At 43.4% G+C, this 16948-nt stretch overlaps 2 protein-coding genes across 3 annotated transcripts in view; both read left to right on the top strand.

Moving 5' to 3' along the window:
* Positions 1 to 16948, top strand: part of LOC109917686 (ferritin, heavy subunit-like) — a 37506-nt gene that overhangs the window by 2830 nt on the left and 17728 nt on the right. Inside the window, exon 4 of one of the 2 annotated variants that reach the window (XM_048617674.1) lies at positions 1012 to 1259. The exons of the other annotated variant lie outside the window; for it this stretch is intronic. Coding sequence (XP_048473631.1) covers positions 1012 to 1158 — 147 coding nt within the window. The 3' untranslated portion in view covers positions 1159 to 1259. Of the gene's footprint in view, positions 1 to 1011; positions 1260 to 16948 lie in introns of those variants that run through there. 2 annotated transcript variants of the gene reach the window in all.
* LOC125487186 (ferritin heavy chain B-like) lies at positions 13099 to 15256 on the top strand. Its single transcript, XM_048617681.1, is given in 5 exon segments — positions 13099 to 13217; positions 14228 to 14374; positions 14538 to 14663; positions 15014 to 15103; positions 15105 to 15256. Coding segments are annotated over 5 exon segments (423 nt in total). The 5' UTR covers positions 13099 to 13214; the 3' UTR covers positions 15162 to 15256.

The following is a 16948-nucleotide window of genomic DNA, read 5'->3' as shown; positions in this document are numbered from 1 at the left end:
ATTTCAGAAGGAAAGAATCTCCACCTATTCAGGTGAGGTTTTTGTTGTGACTTACAAGGGAAGCTTTCCCTTCCAGAAACTGCAGGCCTTACTGAAGAAGCATTTCAAGTAGAGAAGGATCTTTGTTGACAACAAACCCCAATGGGTTTCTCTATTTGCAATCCTTTTACTTTGACTGGGATGATGTTGCCCTGTGTCACTTTGCTGAGTTCTCATGGGACTGCTCCTTGAAGGAATGGGAACATGCTGAGAAACTGATGGCATTCCAGAATGAATGTGGATGCTGGCTCCTCCTCCTGCAGGACATCAAGGTTGGGTTTAATGGAATGTGATCTTGTCCTGATTTAAGTCTGGGTTTTTAAGCCTAGAATATTATTTCATTTTAATGCTTTGGATATAATCCATTAGTTGTGTTGTACTGACTCCTAATGAGATGGATGTCTTGTTGCTTTTTCACTGGCTTCTTTCATTTTAAGTGAAGTGTCTCTTCTCTCTCTTGCCCTTCCCTGCATCCCCACCCCCCCTCCCCAAAAACCCTGGCTGCTTCAGAAGCCTGAGCAGGGCAATGGTCTGAAGGCAAGGCAGGGAGCTCTGCAGGTGGAGAAGGATGTGAACCAGAGTTTGCTGGATCTACACAAACACTCCTCTGACCACACAGACCCTCATGTGAGTTCCTCACTTTCTCTCCAAGAAGCTTCCTTACCTTTCGCTGCTAAATATGGGCAGTAAGCCTGATGGCCTTTTAGAGCAACAAACTACCAGGATGATTTTCAAATTACAGGAAAGTTGAATATGTTTCAAACTTGAAAGCGATCTGTTTGTGTACTCCTTGGGGGGAGGGGGAATACAATTGTCTTATACCTGCTTCCTGCAGACTGTTCAATCTACAACATTCCAAATGCATTGCCTGAGTGCACCTCCCTCGCAACATGATGGTGATTTGTTAAATCTGAATTGAAGGTCACTTTCAAATGTCTTCAATAGACTCAACTAACTTGTCTTTTCTTCCAGCTGTGTGACTTCCTGGAGAGGCACTACTTGGATGAGCAAGTGAAGATGATCAAGAAGCTGGGCGATCACATCACCAACCTGAAGAGACTGGGAGCCCCTCAGAAGGGCAAAGGAGAGTACCTGTTCGACAGGCTCACCCTGAGCTGAGTGGGATTCAATAACTCCACTTGTTGTACACTGGTGTTCTAGTGAATGACTGACCTTTATGTGCACTCTGCACAAAATTAAAATGTTTCCCATGTAACTGACTACTTTGAGTAACTGCTTCATTTTGTTTGACTGTTTAGTATCTGATTATTAAATCCCTTAGTTTTTTTTCTCTCAGGATTGAATCAATGCTTGCCCTGGCAATTTTTGTTCAGTTTCTGAATCCAGAGTCATAAGAATTTTTTAAATGAGTAATTGTTGTGGAAATAGCACCACTGTCAAGCTTTTGGCTTGTAAGCAATGCTCACTATCTGTCTTGTATTCACTGACAATTCTGGAAGAGCAGTCTCTAGTCAATAGCTTGACTGAAATTGCTCCACTGTAACTGTTCAAAACTTAACTGGTGCACTGTCCCTGACAATGCTCCAACTTTCCTAAAAGCTGGGATCAAACAAAATAGAAATTGCTGGGGTGGGGGCAGGAGGAACTCTACAGGTGTGGCAGCATGTGTGGTGATAAACCAGTTAATGTTTGAGCCTGGTGACTCCAACTGAAGTCTGTCCACAGGTACAGCCAGACCTCAGTTTTTCTCGCAATTTTCACTTAATGCTTTGATTCTACCAATCCAAGTTAAAATTCTTCCTTCACATGAATGTAACAGCAGTAGCATCTGGCATGCAAGTTGCACCTCTTTTGCATGCTATTTGAACCAGCAATACACCACTGTTAGTTTCCCAAGCTAGGGAATTGGATTTTCTAGCAAGTCTCCATTGTAGGAGACTGAGTAAAGAATCTGCTTTCTCTTGTATCAGTGTCTCCTATCCTACAATACAATGCCCACCTTGTAGCTTGTGGGACAAACGTGGCATAATTTCTATTCGTGATCTGGCAATCCAAAAGTGTCAACTGCTGAGGACAGCAGGTGCAATTAAAGCCACATTTGCAGATATAGCGATCCAGCAGACTCTGATTCACTTCCTTCTCTATCTGCAGAGTTCCCTGTATTGCTTCTCGGCTTTGGAGGTTGGGGGTGTGTGGGTAGTGGGGTGGGGAAGAGAAGAGACACGTCACTTAATTTGCAGATATGCCAACTATCAGCAGTCCTAAATTTTTTTTCTTCCCCTTTTAGAGAGGTAGGCATAGCTTAGGCTCGTATGGGTGCCCAGGGCCCCTCTTACTATGGACACCCAGTCCCTCTACACTTGTACCCCCCACTGGTATCTCTGCCATTCCCTCATCTGCTCCACACTCCCTGTTAACCCCAGCACCGTTCCCTGCAACTGTGGGAAGTGCTACACCTGCCTTTACACCTTTCCCACCCACCCCCCACCCGCATCTCCATTCAAAATAACAAACCTTTGACATCAGACAGGGGTTCACCTGCACATGTTTCAAGTTGGTCTATGGCATCCTCTGCACCCGATGTGGCCTCCGCTACATTATGGAGACACTTTTCTAGAGCATCTGTGCTCTGTATGCAACAAACAACAACATTTTCCAATCGTGAAACATTTTAACTTCCCCCTCCCACTCCCTGGACAATATGTCCATCTTGGGCAGCCTCCAGTGTCACAACGACGCCACCCGCAAACTGATGGAGCAGCACCTCATATTCCGCTTTGGGAGCCTACAGTCCAATGCCCTAAATGTGGACCTTATTAACTTCAAAATCGCCTCACCCCATGACCAACCCCCTCTCTCTCAGCCCTACTTCCTTGACCTGACACAACCTGTCCATCTTCTCTCCCACCTATCTGCCCCTCCCACCTCACTGACTAATCCCTACCTGCACTCACCTATCATCATCCCACCTACCTTCCCCAGTCCCAGTCCCAGTCCCAGTCCCACCCCTCCTGTCTCTATTTCTGAACTCCTTCCTGCCCACCCACCCCCATTTCTGAAGAAGGGTCCCAACCCAAAACGTCAGCTTTCCTGCTCCTCTGATGCTGCCTGGCCTGCTGTGTTCCTCCAGCTCCACACTTTGTTACCTCTACCAGCACACTCTGTCTTCTACCTTTGAGCCATTTCTGTATCCAAATGGATAATTCTCTCTGTATTTCATGTGATCTAACTTTGCTAACAAGTTTACTATGAGGAACCTTGTCAAACACTTTACTGAAGTCCATGTAGATCATGCCCACCACTCTGCCCTCATCACTGCTCTTCATCACTTCTTCAAAATACTTAATGAAGCTAATGAGGCAAAACTCAATCTATGGTCATACCATCTGAATCCTGGAATTCTGTCCTAAATGGCATTATGGATCTGCCTACACCAAATGGACAATAGCAATTCAAGAAGACAATAATAATTAGGGAAGTGCAATAAATGCTGGCCCAGCCAACAACACCTTCATCCCATGAGGTAATAAAAAAAAGCAAGATGTGATTACTTTCCCCAAGGAGAGACACTGGGACCTTAACTTTTCCTTCGATTATAAATGTTATAGATGAAGGAATGGATGGCCACAATTCAAATATTTGCTGATGGCATTACATCATGTGGCATATTATCATGACAGTAGAATGTTTCAAACTTTAATGGAGTGGGCAAGACTGGCTGATACAGTTCAATAAGGGGAAGTGTAAAGTTATCCACTTCTGACCAAGAAAGATGAGTCAGAGTGTTCTAGAAATGGGGACATCTTCTGCTGGGTTGTCAAAACTAGTGATCAAAATGAAATTGAGACAAGTGGACAGAAATGTATTAAAACTAGTGAACAGATATAAAAACACTAAACAAAGAAACTAATTCAATGTCAGGCCTGATCTCAAAGGGGTTTGAATACCTCTGGATGGAGGTTCTTTATGAAATTGTCAAGTTCTGGTTCAACCACCTCTGGAGCTCTCATTTTCAGCAGATTGGACCTGAAGATGGTGCAGCAGAGCATTTCCAGAATGAACTCAGAGATAAAGAGCTGGTTAAATGATGATGACAGCTTGCCAACGTCCCTCAGTATAGAAGGTTAAGAGATGGCGGTAATTGAAAGTTTTAAGAGAATTAATGGATTTGACAGGGTAGATAGAGAGGAATTGTTTCTTCTCAATGGGTCATCTGGGACTGAGGGTATGGAATGGAAATAGAATCTTCAAATTAGAGCTAAACTGTCCAGGAGAATGTCAGAAACAGCTTCTTCACAGAAGGGATAGTGGATAGTGGACACACACACACACACACACACACACACACACAGAGAGAGAGGGGAGGTCAGTTGAAGATTTCAAAATTAGGATCATTTGATTTTTATTGGGTAGGATTTGTTGTTGGCAATCACTTTCTAATTTCAACGCAAAAAATGCAAGAAATGCATTTTGGTAGAAGAAACATGGAGACATGAAGAGATAATACAGGCTCAATGGAACAAATTCAAGGTGAGTACAGGAGCAGAGAGCCCTCAGGATTCAAAAATATAACTCTCTGAAGGTGGCCAGGCAAGATGAAACAGTCATTAAGAAGGCTTATAGGAACCTTGTGTTTTTAAACAGAGCCATAGAGTATAAAAGCAAGGAAGTAATGCTACACCTCTACAAACCATTGGTCAGACCACATTCGGAGTATTGTGTTCAATTCTGGGTACCCGTATTTAAGGGAGGACATTAAAGCCCTGGACATTGTGCAAAGGAGATTTGCTGGAATGATACCCGGAAAGATTAAAGGAATTGGGCTTATTCTCCTTGGAGCAGAGAAGATTAAAAGATGACCTTATTGAAATGTTCAAAATTATGAACCATTTTGACACAGCCTAATCCTGCATCTATTTTCTATGTAAAGGAGGATATTCTGTTTTCACCAGTTGAACGTCAGTGACTAGGGGTCACAATTTGTCAGCAAGAGAGCTCAGAGTGAGATGAGGAGAAACTTCTTTACTCAGAGAGTTGGTAGGATTTGGAATGTGCTGCCTGGGAGAGTGATGGAGGTGGATTCCATCGGAGGTTTCAAAAGACAGCTGGGGATATATTTGAAAGAGATGAATTAGAGGGCTATGGAGATAGGGCTGGAGAGTGGGACTGTAAAATCCTATGATTGTCCACCCAGGAAATTCTGTGAGTTTGGGGAGGGGGTTTGAATTCCTCCAGGTAGACACCTTTTAACATGGGAATGCTGTTGTACGTCAGCAGAGACATGGTCCTTTACAGAAGGTAGATCCCGTTCAAGTGGCAAAGAAATGTTGACTGGGGATCTCCCCACTGCTGGCCTTCACCCACCGTCACAGCCAACAATAGCACATGCCTATCTTCCACCTGGATGGCTGCTGGGGGCTTGTTTTGCATTGCACTTTATCAGGATCCTCCCCTCGATCGTACCGTCCTGGGTGGCCCTGCCAGGAGGTGAAATCCTCTTCAGGCATCACTCGCAGAACCAACAGAATACTCGAGGTTCTCCATCACTGCAAGGTGACAATCCACAGGCAGGAGCTGGAGGCAGGGAAATGCTGTTCACGTACAGATCCACCACAGAATCAGAGAATTGTTATGGCACAGCAGGAGACCATTCGGTCCATTGTGCCTGCACCAGTTCAGGTTGTTTTCTAAACAACCTGTCTAGTGGTGATATAAGACATTGCTGGAGCAGGTCGGAGCTTGAATCCAGGCCTCCTTGTACAGATGTAGGGGTACTACTCCTGCACCACAAGATCCTTGCTTGCACCAGTTTTTGAAACGGAGAATTATAGAAAAGAATAGAAGTAGTAGGCCATTCATCCCTTCCAGCCTGCTCTGACATTCCATATGATCGTGGCTGATCCCTTAACTCAGTCCCATCTTCCCACTCTCTCTCCATACCCTTTGATCCCTATCAGCTACATCGAACTCTTCAAAACCTTCAGTATTTTGGCCTCAACTGTTTCCTGTCCCAGAGAATGCAACAGACTCCCCACTGTCTGGCTGAAGTCATTTCTCCTCATCTCACTCCCAAACAGACTACTCTGTATCCTTCGACTGTGACCCTTGGTTCTGGGCACTTTGGTCATCAGGAACATCCTTCCTGTCTTTGCCCTGTTACTGTTACAATTTTCTATGAACTACCACCAATCTCCTACAAGCAGATCAACCTGGAGCTCTATTCCTCCTATGTTTACCTCTCCATGCTAAGGCTTGATTGCTTCAAAACTTAGGGCTGTGATATAGTTGTACCGAGCCTTCAATGAACTAGCTGCAGCATGTATCTGGAGTCTCCTGCTTCCCTGACTGAATCCAGCTAACACACTTAATACTGAAACACTTGGAAAATTTAGGAGTTTCTTAAATTAAAACTCACCCTTGTGGACAGTGTACAGTCCGAGCTGCAGAGGGGTAAGCTGGCTTTGCTGCTAACTTTATAACTTTTTTTTTATTTTGGCTGAATTTTTTAAAATCCCTCCCCTTGTGGAAACTTTCTCCAATCAACTTCTACATTTTAAGAAGTTGCCCAATTAATCAGGCTCACTTTCTTTTGAAGAATAAAAGACTGTTAGCTACTGAATGTGAGGATTGACAAGTGTAGCACATTAGATTTTCTTGATAATCTGCATGCCAAGTGTGACATTCTACTTGGGTGGCCATGCAGAATAGATAGAACACTGGAATTGTTCAGTTGGGTGATGTAGGTAATGAGGTAGCTGACAGACTTCTGGCTCTGTTAGTCAACAAGCCAATGTCCTGTCTCAGTTGGTCAAATCCTGACCAGCTTCCAGCCCTGAGCAATAGGGATTTCTCATGGCTGTGACTAATGGACTTCACAATACACTCTGCCGTACTAGTGCACTGGCAGGCCAAGGGTTGCAGTTGGCTTTTCCTTCCCTTCTGGAAAAGTAAACCTAATGCCTGCTATTTGATCCATAATCCATGGGAGATGATTTTCTGCTTTTGTCCTGCAAACATTCCTCCGTCCCCCACCCCATTAATTTAAAAGTGGAATCAAGATGTTGACTGGGTTACTTTTCTGATTTGAGGTCTCTTGGGTGACTGAGACAATTTCCCACTTTGTTTCTCTTCCCACAGTTCTCTTACTTTGACTGGGATGATGTTGCCCTGTGTCACTTTGCTGAGTTCTTCAAGGAGCAGTCCCATGAGGAAAGGGAACACACTGAGAAACTGATGGCATTCCAGAATAAACGTGAAGGCTGAGTCCTCCTGCAGGACATCAAGGTCAGATTCTATCTCTTGTAGAGTAAATGTAAATTGGGTAGCTTCCTGCTTGTACAATGGTCTTGCTGTTCTAGACTCCCCTGTACATCTCCAGGTTGAGATGAGTGAAGTGTCTTGATAGAAAGTCTCAGCTTGAAGTGAGTTGGTTTTGCTAATCCTCTAGTCGCTACAAGACTAGCAGCAAATCTGAATGCTCCGAATGAAGGGGCTTTAGCACTGAACTTGCCCAAATGTCAGTTTGGACTATGATACATTATTGTAGACTCATCTGAATAAAGGTGTTTTCATACTACTTCAGTTTAAGGTCTGATCTGTGAGCAGTCTACAACGATGGATCAAATGTCTGCTAATGGTCTCCACAAACTTCCCTGTAACTTTTTTGAATTGGCTTAACCCTTTGGATTTGGCTGCAGAGATTATCATCTCTTTCCATTCTCTTACCCTTGAACAATGAGATTTGGACCTTCTAGTCACACTAATGACAACCTTTTCTTCGCTCAGAAGCCAGAGCAGGATGAGTGGGGCAATGGTCTGGAGGCAATGCAGAGAGCTCTGCAGATGAAGAAGGATGTGAACCAGAGTCTGCTGGATCTGCACAAACTCGCCTCTGACCACACGGACCCTCATGTGAGTTTTTCAGGCTGAAGCATTTCTGCTTTCGGTTAAATTGGAAGGATTATCTGGAGCCTAATCAAAAGGTGTCCACTTTGAATTGCCTTGTTAATGTCTCTTGATTCCATGGTGTCATAAACAGTATCTCTATGATGCTGTTGTACACTTCCTGTGATCAGAATGAAATTGCATCTATCTCTTCTCTGGACTAGAGGATGGTCAAGCTTTGAAATGCAAAGGAAAATGCATAAGTTTTCCTTTCTTCCAGCTGTGACTTCCTGGAGAGGCACTACTTGGATGAGCAAGTGAAGATGATCAAGAAGCTGGGAGGTCACATCACCAACCTGAAGAGACTGGGAGCCCCTGAGAATTGCATGGGAGAGTACCTGTTTGATAGGCTTACCCTGAGCTGAGTGGCAGTTTGGAATTGCTTCAATATTGTACATGAAAGCAGAATTGGTTGTATTGGTTTCTCTATTGCTGTATGTGGAAATAAAATATTCACTCAACTAGGTTCTCCTGTGTAATTAATCCCTAGAATGAGAATCAAATATCTACCTTCCATATCCCTTAGTTCAGGGCTCTTTCCCCAGGATGTGGCTGTAATCAAGTACAGGGCAGGGGTCTGAATGTAGGCCATCTAGGTAGAGTATGCAATCGGCTCCCTTGACTCCTGTCTGCCATTTAATACAATCCTGGAGGTCTACATTCCTCCACCACCACTGGTGCATGCTCCTTTATAAGCTCCTCAACCCCTGACTGCATATCTGTCTCTTCCTTTCACTGGTTCAGTTTTTTAGGATCTACTGCACTCCAGCCTAATGAATGCAATTGCATGGCCCTCTTAGGGAGGTAATCCCTCTCCTCATCTTTAAATTGGCTCTGGTGTCCCTTAACTATGACCTCAGCCAAGATTTAGCCACAAGGCTCTAACTGGCCAATCCACTTGCATGTCTTACAATAATCAGATCTGGTCTCATCCTCCTAAAACTCTGGCAAGTAAGAGTTTAAATAAATGAGGGAGATGAAAGTGTTTTTTTTTAACTGCTCTGTAATTAGTGAGTCTTCACCAATCCTCCTCTGAAGTACCTACATTACTTCAAGGGGAGCAGTGAATAATACTCCTGATGCTGTGTCAGCAATGCTTCCACACTCTGATCCTGTAGTAATAAAAGCAAAGGGACTTTGCTTAATATCTGAATACGAGCTTTCTTCAACTCATGCATGAAGGAACCCAGGTTTCTCTTGTATTGAAGCATTTTGACATTTTTCTCCATTTAGAACGCAAGCTGCTTCCTTTACTGACCTAACTCCATGTCCTCACTCTATCAGTAAAGGACATGAGTGGATAATGTGGCCTTTTTCTGACAACAGCTTTGTGGTCATTATTAGACTAGTTCCAAACTTGCTAAAATGAATGCAAATTGCAAGATCGGTTGCGGTATAATTCATACCTGGCTTTCTGCATTAACCATCTAATGATGATGCTATTAGCTTGTTACCACAGTCTTCATTCAGATCTATGGTGCATTTCCAAGTATTGCAAGTGTAATTGAAGAATTGTGGATGCTAGCAATCTGGAGCCAAAACAGATTATGGGAGAAACTCAGCTGGTCTGCTAGCATCCATAGAGAGAGAGACACCGAGTAAGCATTTCAAGTACAGTGACCCTTCAGAACACAGTTGAATGTTTCCTCTGCTCTTCATCCCCCTCTGTCACTGTCAGCTGGAATTTAAGAAGTAGTGACAGATCAGGAAGGGACTTGTTGCTGCACTCAGTGTCTGGGACAAATCTGCTTCAGCCTCACCTCTACAAAGGCATGGGGAACAGTGTGTAATTCAGGTGTTTATACACGAGATCGGCATCAGCCCTCCTGGATTACCAAAAGTTCTAATCATTTTGCAGACACTAACTGTGAAACATCTTTGACCAGGGTGACATTTGATTCCTTGCTGCTGGCAACTTTATTCGTCAAGCCCTAAGCTTCATTAATCTCCAGTAAATGCAGAAATACATGTGTTACTTAGTCAAAATACTTATCACCCCAAGTAGCAAACTGATACACACTGACTGCAGACTCTCTGAAACAGGTCGGTATCTGACTCTCGATCGGCAATTTGTATGTAACTTGGTGTCATGGATGTGATATTACATTTCTTCACCCAGAGAGTGGGAGAGCCTGTGGAATCTGTAACCACAGAACACAGTTAAGACCAAAGCATTGATTTCAAAGAGTTGGATCTAGCACTTGGGGCTAAAGGGATCGAACGATATGGAGGGAAAGCAGGAACATGCTGTTGGGTTTGATGGGATCAGCCATGATCATATAGAATGGTGGAGCAGGCTGACATCTAATAAACTGCAATTCTATTCACCAAGGGCTAGAGACCTCAGATTTGAGGAGGAAATACTCATGGTAGTTGGCCAAAACCCCCTCATTCCAGATATAACATCTTTCCTTACAATTTCCCAATTTATTGCTGGTTACACATTCACTTCAGGCTTTCTGAATCACAGTCAGTGCCTTTCCATTAGGAATCAATATATGAATGCTGTTATTGTGGATGGTTCCAGAGGCCTGAAGAGTTTCTTTGGTTAACTGGAGTCTAACTGTGCTTGATGATGGCAAAGTAATGGTACGAAAGGGTTATAGTTGGAGACTGCACTAAGCCCCACTCAATCTGATGACCTCAGAAGGACTTGAGACAGGAAAGGCAGAAAATCTTAAGATCAGGAACACTTCAAGCAAGTCAGAGAACCTAATGTCAGTTACATCATGGGTAAGGCTTTACAAAAGAATGTTGGGAGTTGGTTCAGATATGAGAGACTGAGAGTAGGCTGTGCACTCCAATGGGCAGGAGGGGACGAGCCATCATTCCCAGGATTCTGTCCAGGAATCTCAGCCTTTCATCATATTTATAAATGACATCAATGAAAAAAATACAGATACATATCCATGTTTCCCGATGAGGTGAGCCAGTACATGTTGATGCCAGCACAACAGAATTGTCATACTGCAGAAGATGGCCAACCAGCTTGTCATATTTGCACTAGGTCTCTGAACACTTTACCCTTTGTGTGAATCTTCTGTCCTTCCCTGTAACCTAGCAAGTTGTTCCTGTTTAATTGCCCAGTGCCTCTTGAACATCTCAGTTGAACCTGCCTCTGCCACACAGAACCAGAGGGCACTAATAAAGCAAATGGACAATATTGACCAATAGAATTTAATCTGAGGAAGAGTACTTTAGACCAAGACAGAGAAATCAGTGTTTTCTGAAATAGTGAAGAGCGAGGAGCTAAATAGGAGCACAGAGTGTTTCGGGACCTGCGTGCAGAAATTATTAATAACTTGTGGAGAGTAAAGGAGATGATTTTAAAATGCGAATTGCATTTTAATGTTCATCGCAAGGCAGTGGAGCTGGAATATAAATCATTGAATCCCTATAGTGTGGAAGTAGGCCATTCAGCCCATACTGATCCTCTGAAGAGCACTGCACCCAGACCCACCCCATCCTTGTAACCTCACATTTCCCCCTGGCTAACCCACCTAGCCTGCATGCTATAGGCAATATAGCATGGCCAGCCCACCTGATGTGTACATCTTTGGACTGTGGGAAGAAACCAGAGCACCTGCACAGACCCAGGGAGAATGCACAAACAGTTACTCAAAGATGGGATTGAACCCAGATCCCTGGCACTGTGGGGCAGTAGTACTAATCACTGTGCCACCAGAAAGGTTGTGCTACAGTTGTGGAAAGTGCAGGGTAAACCTCATCTGGAAAACTGTATTCAGTTCTGACATATTGGCCTTGGAGAAAGTTTTTTTTAAATGATTTCACGGAGGAGAATGTCACTGACAAGGCCAAGCCCTGTCGTCTCTCCATCACTGCCCTTGAACTAAAAGGTTTCTGACCATCTCAGAGGCAAGTTAAGAGTCAATGATATTGCTGTGGGTCTGTAGTCATAGATAGGCCACAGAGTACATTTCTTTCCCTAAAAGATATCAGTGAACCAGATTGATTTCCAAGACAATCAATGATAGTTTTCTTTAGTTCATTCATGGGACAAGGGCATTGCTGACCAGGTCAGCACTTATTGCCCAGAGGGCAATTGAAAGTGAACCATGTTGGTGGGGAGTCACATACAGGCCAGACCAGGTAAGGATGGAAGTTTCCCTCCAGTGAGTCAAATGGGTCTTTTTGCTGACAATGGATTCATAGTCATCATTGAACTCTTAATTCCAGATTTTTATTGAATTCAGATTCCACCAGCAGGATTTGAACCTGGGTCCCCAGAACATTACCCAGGTTTCTGGTATAATAGTCCAGCAATAATACCACTAGACCATCACCTCCCCACCACAATTGTCATCACTGAGACTTGCTTTCTATTCCCTATTAATTAATTGAATTCAAAGTCTACCCAGCTGGCGTGGGTGGGATTTGAACCCATGTCCTCATGGTGTTAATCTGAGCCTCTCAGCGACTAGCTCAGTGACAATACCATCGTCACGCTACAGTGCAGATTCACCAGAACGATCCCAGGACTAACAGCCTTAAATTGTGAGGACAATTTGCAAAGAGTGGACTTGCATTCACTCGGGTATTAAAGATTAAGGGCTGACTATACTTGAAGTTTGGAAAATAATGAATGGGATTGAGGAGTCAGTGGGAGAGAAATTATTTTACCATGACCAGGGAGTATAATGCTGTAATTATGCTGTGGCCATCCAGGGCAGGTGCCAGGAATCATTTCCTCAGGAAAAGGAATCAGAACTCTGGAATCTTTTTCCCAGAAATGTTGGGAGCAAATAAACTGCTCAGATGCGAGATAGTTGGATACTTGTTCGTTAATGGTGTGATGGGAATACAGGACCAATGTGGAGAAGTGTGAGGAGCAACAGACCAGCCTTGATATAATTAAATGGCAGCACAGAGCTTTCAGGGCAGAACATCCACCTCCTGTTCCTCAGTGACAATTACTGAATGATCCAAATCTGCCTCCATTCCTAAGCTCTGATTGGCTCGGGGTATCTCATTCTACCCCATGTCCTTCATTGGCTCCTGGATTCATGGGGATTCCTGATTGGCTATCAGGGATTGTCAATCACCATTGGTGATGTCATTCCCTGGTTGAGTGCAGAATGTCCCAGGAGTATAAATACAAGAGCTTGAGGCAGTGAGGCTTAGTTCTGGAGTTGTGTGGGTAATAGTGAAGATGGTTTCCCCAAGTGTGTTAGAACTACCACAAGGACTGTGAGGATGCTGTTAACAAGCAGATCAACCTGGAACTCTATTCCTCCTATGTTTACCTCTCCATGGTGAGTCTAGTGATCTTGAAGGTCAATTTTTTTCTCCTTGCCTGCCATTCCACTCTGCCCCACCAAGGGTTGACTAGGGGTGGGTAATATGTCAGTGATGTTTATGTCCCATGGGTTTCAGTTAGTTTTTAAAAGTTATATATCTAAAGTCAATAAATTAGCTTTTGAATGGGTTTTTTAACCAACCTCCTATCCACTCAAGTGACTAAGGTTTTTTGGTTGCCTTGTTAACTGATTTTGCTCTGTATTCTGTAACTTGGTTTTATTATGAAGTGGCTCATATTGGAACAAATCCAAGATTCCTTGCATCCTCTTGGGTGACTTTCATAATGCATAAACCTGATCAAAGTTTCTTAGAAATTGATTAAAGATCACTGGGTGACTCACTAGTGAAACCAACTGAGCCCTCTTCTGCCTGTACCTAAATGAGTATATTCCTGTTGTGTTGGCCTTAATACTGGGTTCTTCCATGATGATACTTTTATTGCTGATGTTACATTATTAAAGTCAAGGGATTTTTGTCTCAACTGACCTTAGGTGACTAAGGGCTTTTGGTGACAGGGTCTCTGACTAAATCACTTGGGTTGAGTATAAAATTAAATTCAGGTTCCCTGTTTAAATCAGAGGTTCCCAACATGGGGGTTGGGATTGTCTCATCATTACATCTGGGAAGTAATGGCTACTGAGGTGTTTGGTGCAAGTTGCAACACACTACCTCAGTTCTGAGGGATTGTGCCCACTTTCCCAACACTAAAATGGCAGTCACTGTTGGAGAAGACAATGCAGGAATCAAAATCCAAGCTTATCACAGGTCATCAAAAGATGACCTTCACATTCCTAAATTATGATCTCTAGTTCTGAACTCTACCCCTCAATCTGTTCCTCCCTTGTCTAGGCCATTTTTACACTTATTGAAGCTGAAAATAAGCCACACAGGCTCTTGTGGAATTTCTCAATGGATGAGATCTGGAGCTTGCCTGACTCTGCCACTTTCTCCTCTTCTCCCACAGTCCTTTTACTGTGACTGGGATGATGTTGCCCTGTGTCACTTTGCTGAGTTCTTCAAGGAGCAGTCCCATGAGGAATGGGAACATGCTGAGAAACTGATGGCATTCCAGAATAAATGTGGAGGCTGGGTCCTCCTGCAGGACATCAAGGTTGGTCTATATCCTACATTACAACTACCTGAACTAGACATGAATTTGAAGCTTGAATTCTGCTGGGGTAATGGCACACTAGTTCCTAGTCACATTTCAATCTCATTGCATTGCACTTCACTTTTTTCCATGAGTGAATCACAGACCTCTTCCCTCCCTCCAGAAGCCAAAGCAGGATGAGTGGGGCAAAGGTCTGGAGGCAATGCAGAGAGCTCTGCAGATGGAGAAGGATGTGAACCAGAGTCTGCTGGATCTACACAAACTAGCCTCTGGCAACACAGACCCTCATGTGAGTTCTTAGTGAATTTTCATACATATTGAATGTGATGGTAGAATCTGCCCTGCACTCCATATTGGTCAGGGTCGATGTAGAATTGTTTTGTAGCAAATGCTATTGCCTCAGTTATCAATCTGATCCTGATGACTTTTTTGGGTTTATTCAATGTCATGTAAATCATTTGTTTCCATCAAATGGAATTAGCTTGTGACTTGTGTACAAGTCACATTTTTTGCTCTGCCTTCTGGAATACTTGTAGCTGAGAAGGCAATTTTAGTCTGTGGCTGTACTCATCCATAACAACCCAAATACAGAACAATTCAATCATATCTCTGAACTGATTACTCTCTCTTTCCCTCCAGCTGTGTGACTTCCTGGAGAGGCACTACTTGGATGAGCAAGTGAAGATGATCAAGAAGCTGGGAGATCACTTCACCAACCTGAAGAGACTGGGGAGCCCCTGAGAATGGCATGGGAGAGTACCTGTTTGACAGGCTCACCCTGAGCTGAGTGACAGTTTGGAATCACTTCAGCACTCCTCAATGCAAACCAGTCCTGATTTACTTTTTTCTTCACTTGATGGAGAAATAAATATGTTAAACAGACTTATTGCTGTATAGCTCATTACCTGACAATGGGTTAATCAAAGATTGCTAGCTGTATAAATTGAATGTGATCCAGTTACTGACCTCCAATCATGGGCAGGGTTTCCAGGGGCAGCCAATTCTGCAAAAATTTGTTTCTTTTAAACACAGATTAGCATTTCCCAGGTGGCAACACTAGAGCTATTGTATGGGGTTAGATACAGAATGAAATCCCTCTATTCCATTCAAATACAGGAAAGCTGCCTTGACAGTGTTTCCATCAAACACTCCCAGAACAGGGTCACATGCTTGTGTATAGAGTAGTGTCTCCAATCACTGGGAAAGTTAACTTCTCTTATTCACTTAAATTGAAAGTAAAGCACCCTTGATATCATTTCCCTATCACACCCTTCCAGTACAGATATAGCGCACAGTCAAAGTAACCTCTCTCTATGCTCTCATCAAGTAGTCCCATGGTCTTAAATTCCTTGTCAGAGGTTGGCTACGTTTCTGGGAAGGTAGACAAATGAAGTGTTGCTTGCAACGTGAATTTGAACACTGGATGTTTGGCTTTAATCATACAGGGCATTGGTGACTCCAGCTAGAGAATGGAGTTCATCTCCTTTATTGAAAGAAGGCAAATGCTACAAAAGATGTTCAGAAAAGTTCCACTAGACTAATGTGGAATTGGCTGATGTTTGATGACCAGGTGAGGCTAGATTGTAATTACCAATTATGGGAGAGTAAAAGGGACTTGATTTAAGGCTCTTGTCAGGTAGGGGGGAGGATGTTCCCTTTTGAGGGTAAAACTAGGGCAAGGTGTCACCCATTTAAGACCAAACCTTTTTTAGCAAATTGAGGAATTGGAAGTCTCCAATGACTTTGAGCATTTTTGAGGTAGATTCTTCAGAAGTGAAAGGTTGACAGGAATAGGTGGGAAGTGGGGTTGAGATCATTGTCATATTTTTTGTTCCTGTAAATTTAAAACAATCACTCTAATTCTACTAGATGATTGAAAGTGTTTCTTGCAGTTCTCCATGTGCCTGGGGGGCTGATATGCTCTTGCTCAGGAATTAAATACAGCCCCTGGATGTAAACTCAACAATTATTTCCTACCTCAGTGTTTTCCTGACTCTTTCCCCATCATTACCCTTGTTTTGAGGCTTAAATTGTCAGTGAGAGCAGGAGTACACCTGTTACAACACCAACTCCACTATGGCCATTGCTGCCTCTGAACTTGCAATTCCCTCAATTTCAGCTCGTGTTCCCCCTTGGGGTCTCTACCTCTGCTCTGGCAAGCCTTCTCTTGGTTAGTTACAAATAGTATTGTAGTTCTAACCACATTAGATATGGTCTTGTTTCAGTGCTCAAAGAGCTGAACTGGTTACGTTCCAACTCCTACTGTTCACAAGATTGGGAAAGGAGGTTTTGTTTTCACCTGTTTGTGACCGAGCATTGACCACTTTTAAGATGACTCTCATGAGAGCTGCCAAATGTTGGTAACTACTGCCTGCACCCACACTGTCCAAGGGCCATACAAAGTGTTGGATGAATAAAAGCAGAAAGGCACAGGTGACTTCCCAAGACTCTCCAACTTTCAAATGTTAAATCTTGTCTCACAAATACCTCTCAAAATAAACTCAACATTCTATTAATCCAATGATGTGCAGGCTAGGTGAATTGGCTATGCTAAACTGCCCAGTGTTCAGGGAT

The sequence above is a fragment of the Rhincodon typus genome, chromosome 37 (assembly GCF_021869965.1).
Source record: "Rhincodon typus isolate 14 chromosome 37, sRhiTyp1.1, whole genome shotgun sequence".
Classification (NCBI taxonomy): domain Eukaryota; kingdom Metazoa; phylum Chordata; class Chondrichthyes; order Orectolobiformes; family Rhincodontidae; genus Rhincodon; species Rhincodon typus.
The sequence above is the reverse complement of the archived record's forward strand: the minus strand, read 5'-3'. Positions and strand labels throughout refer to the sequence as shown.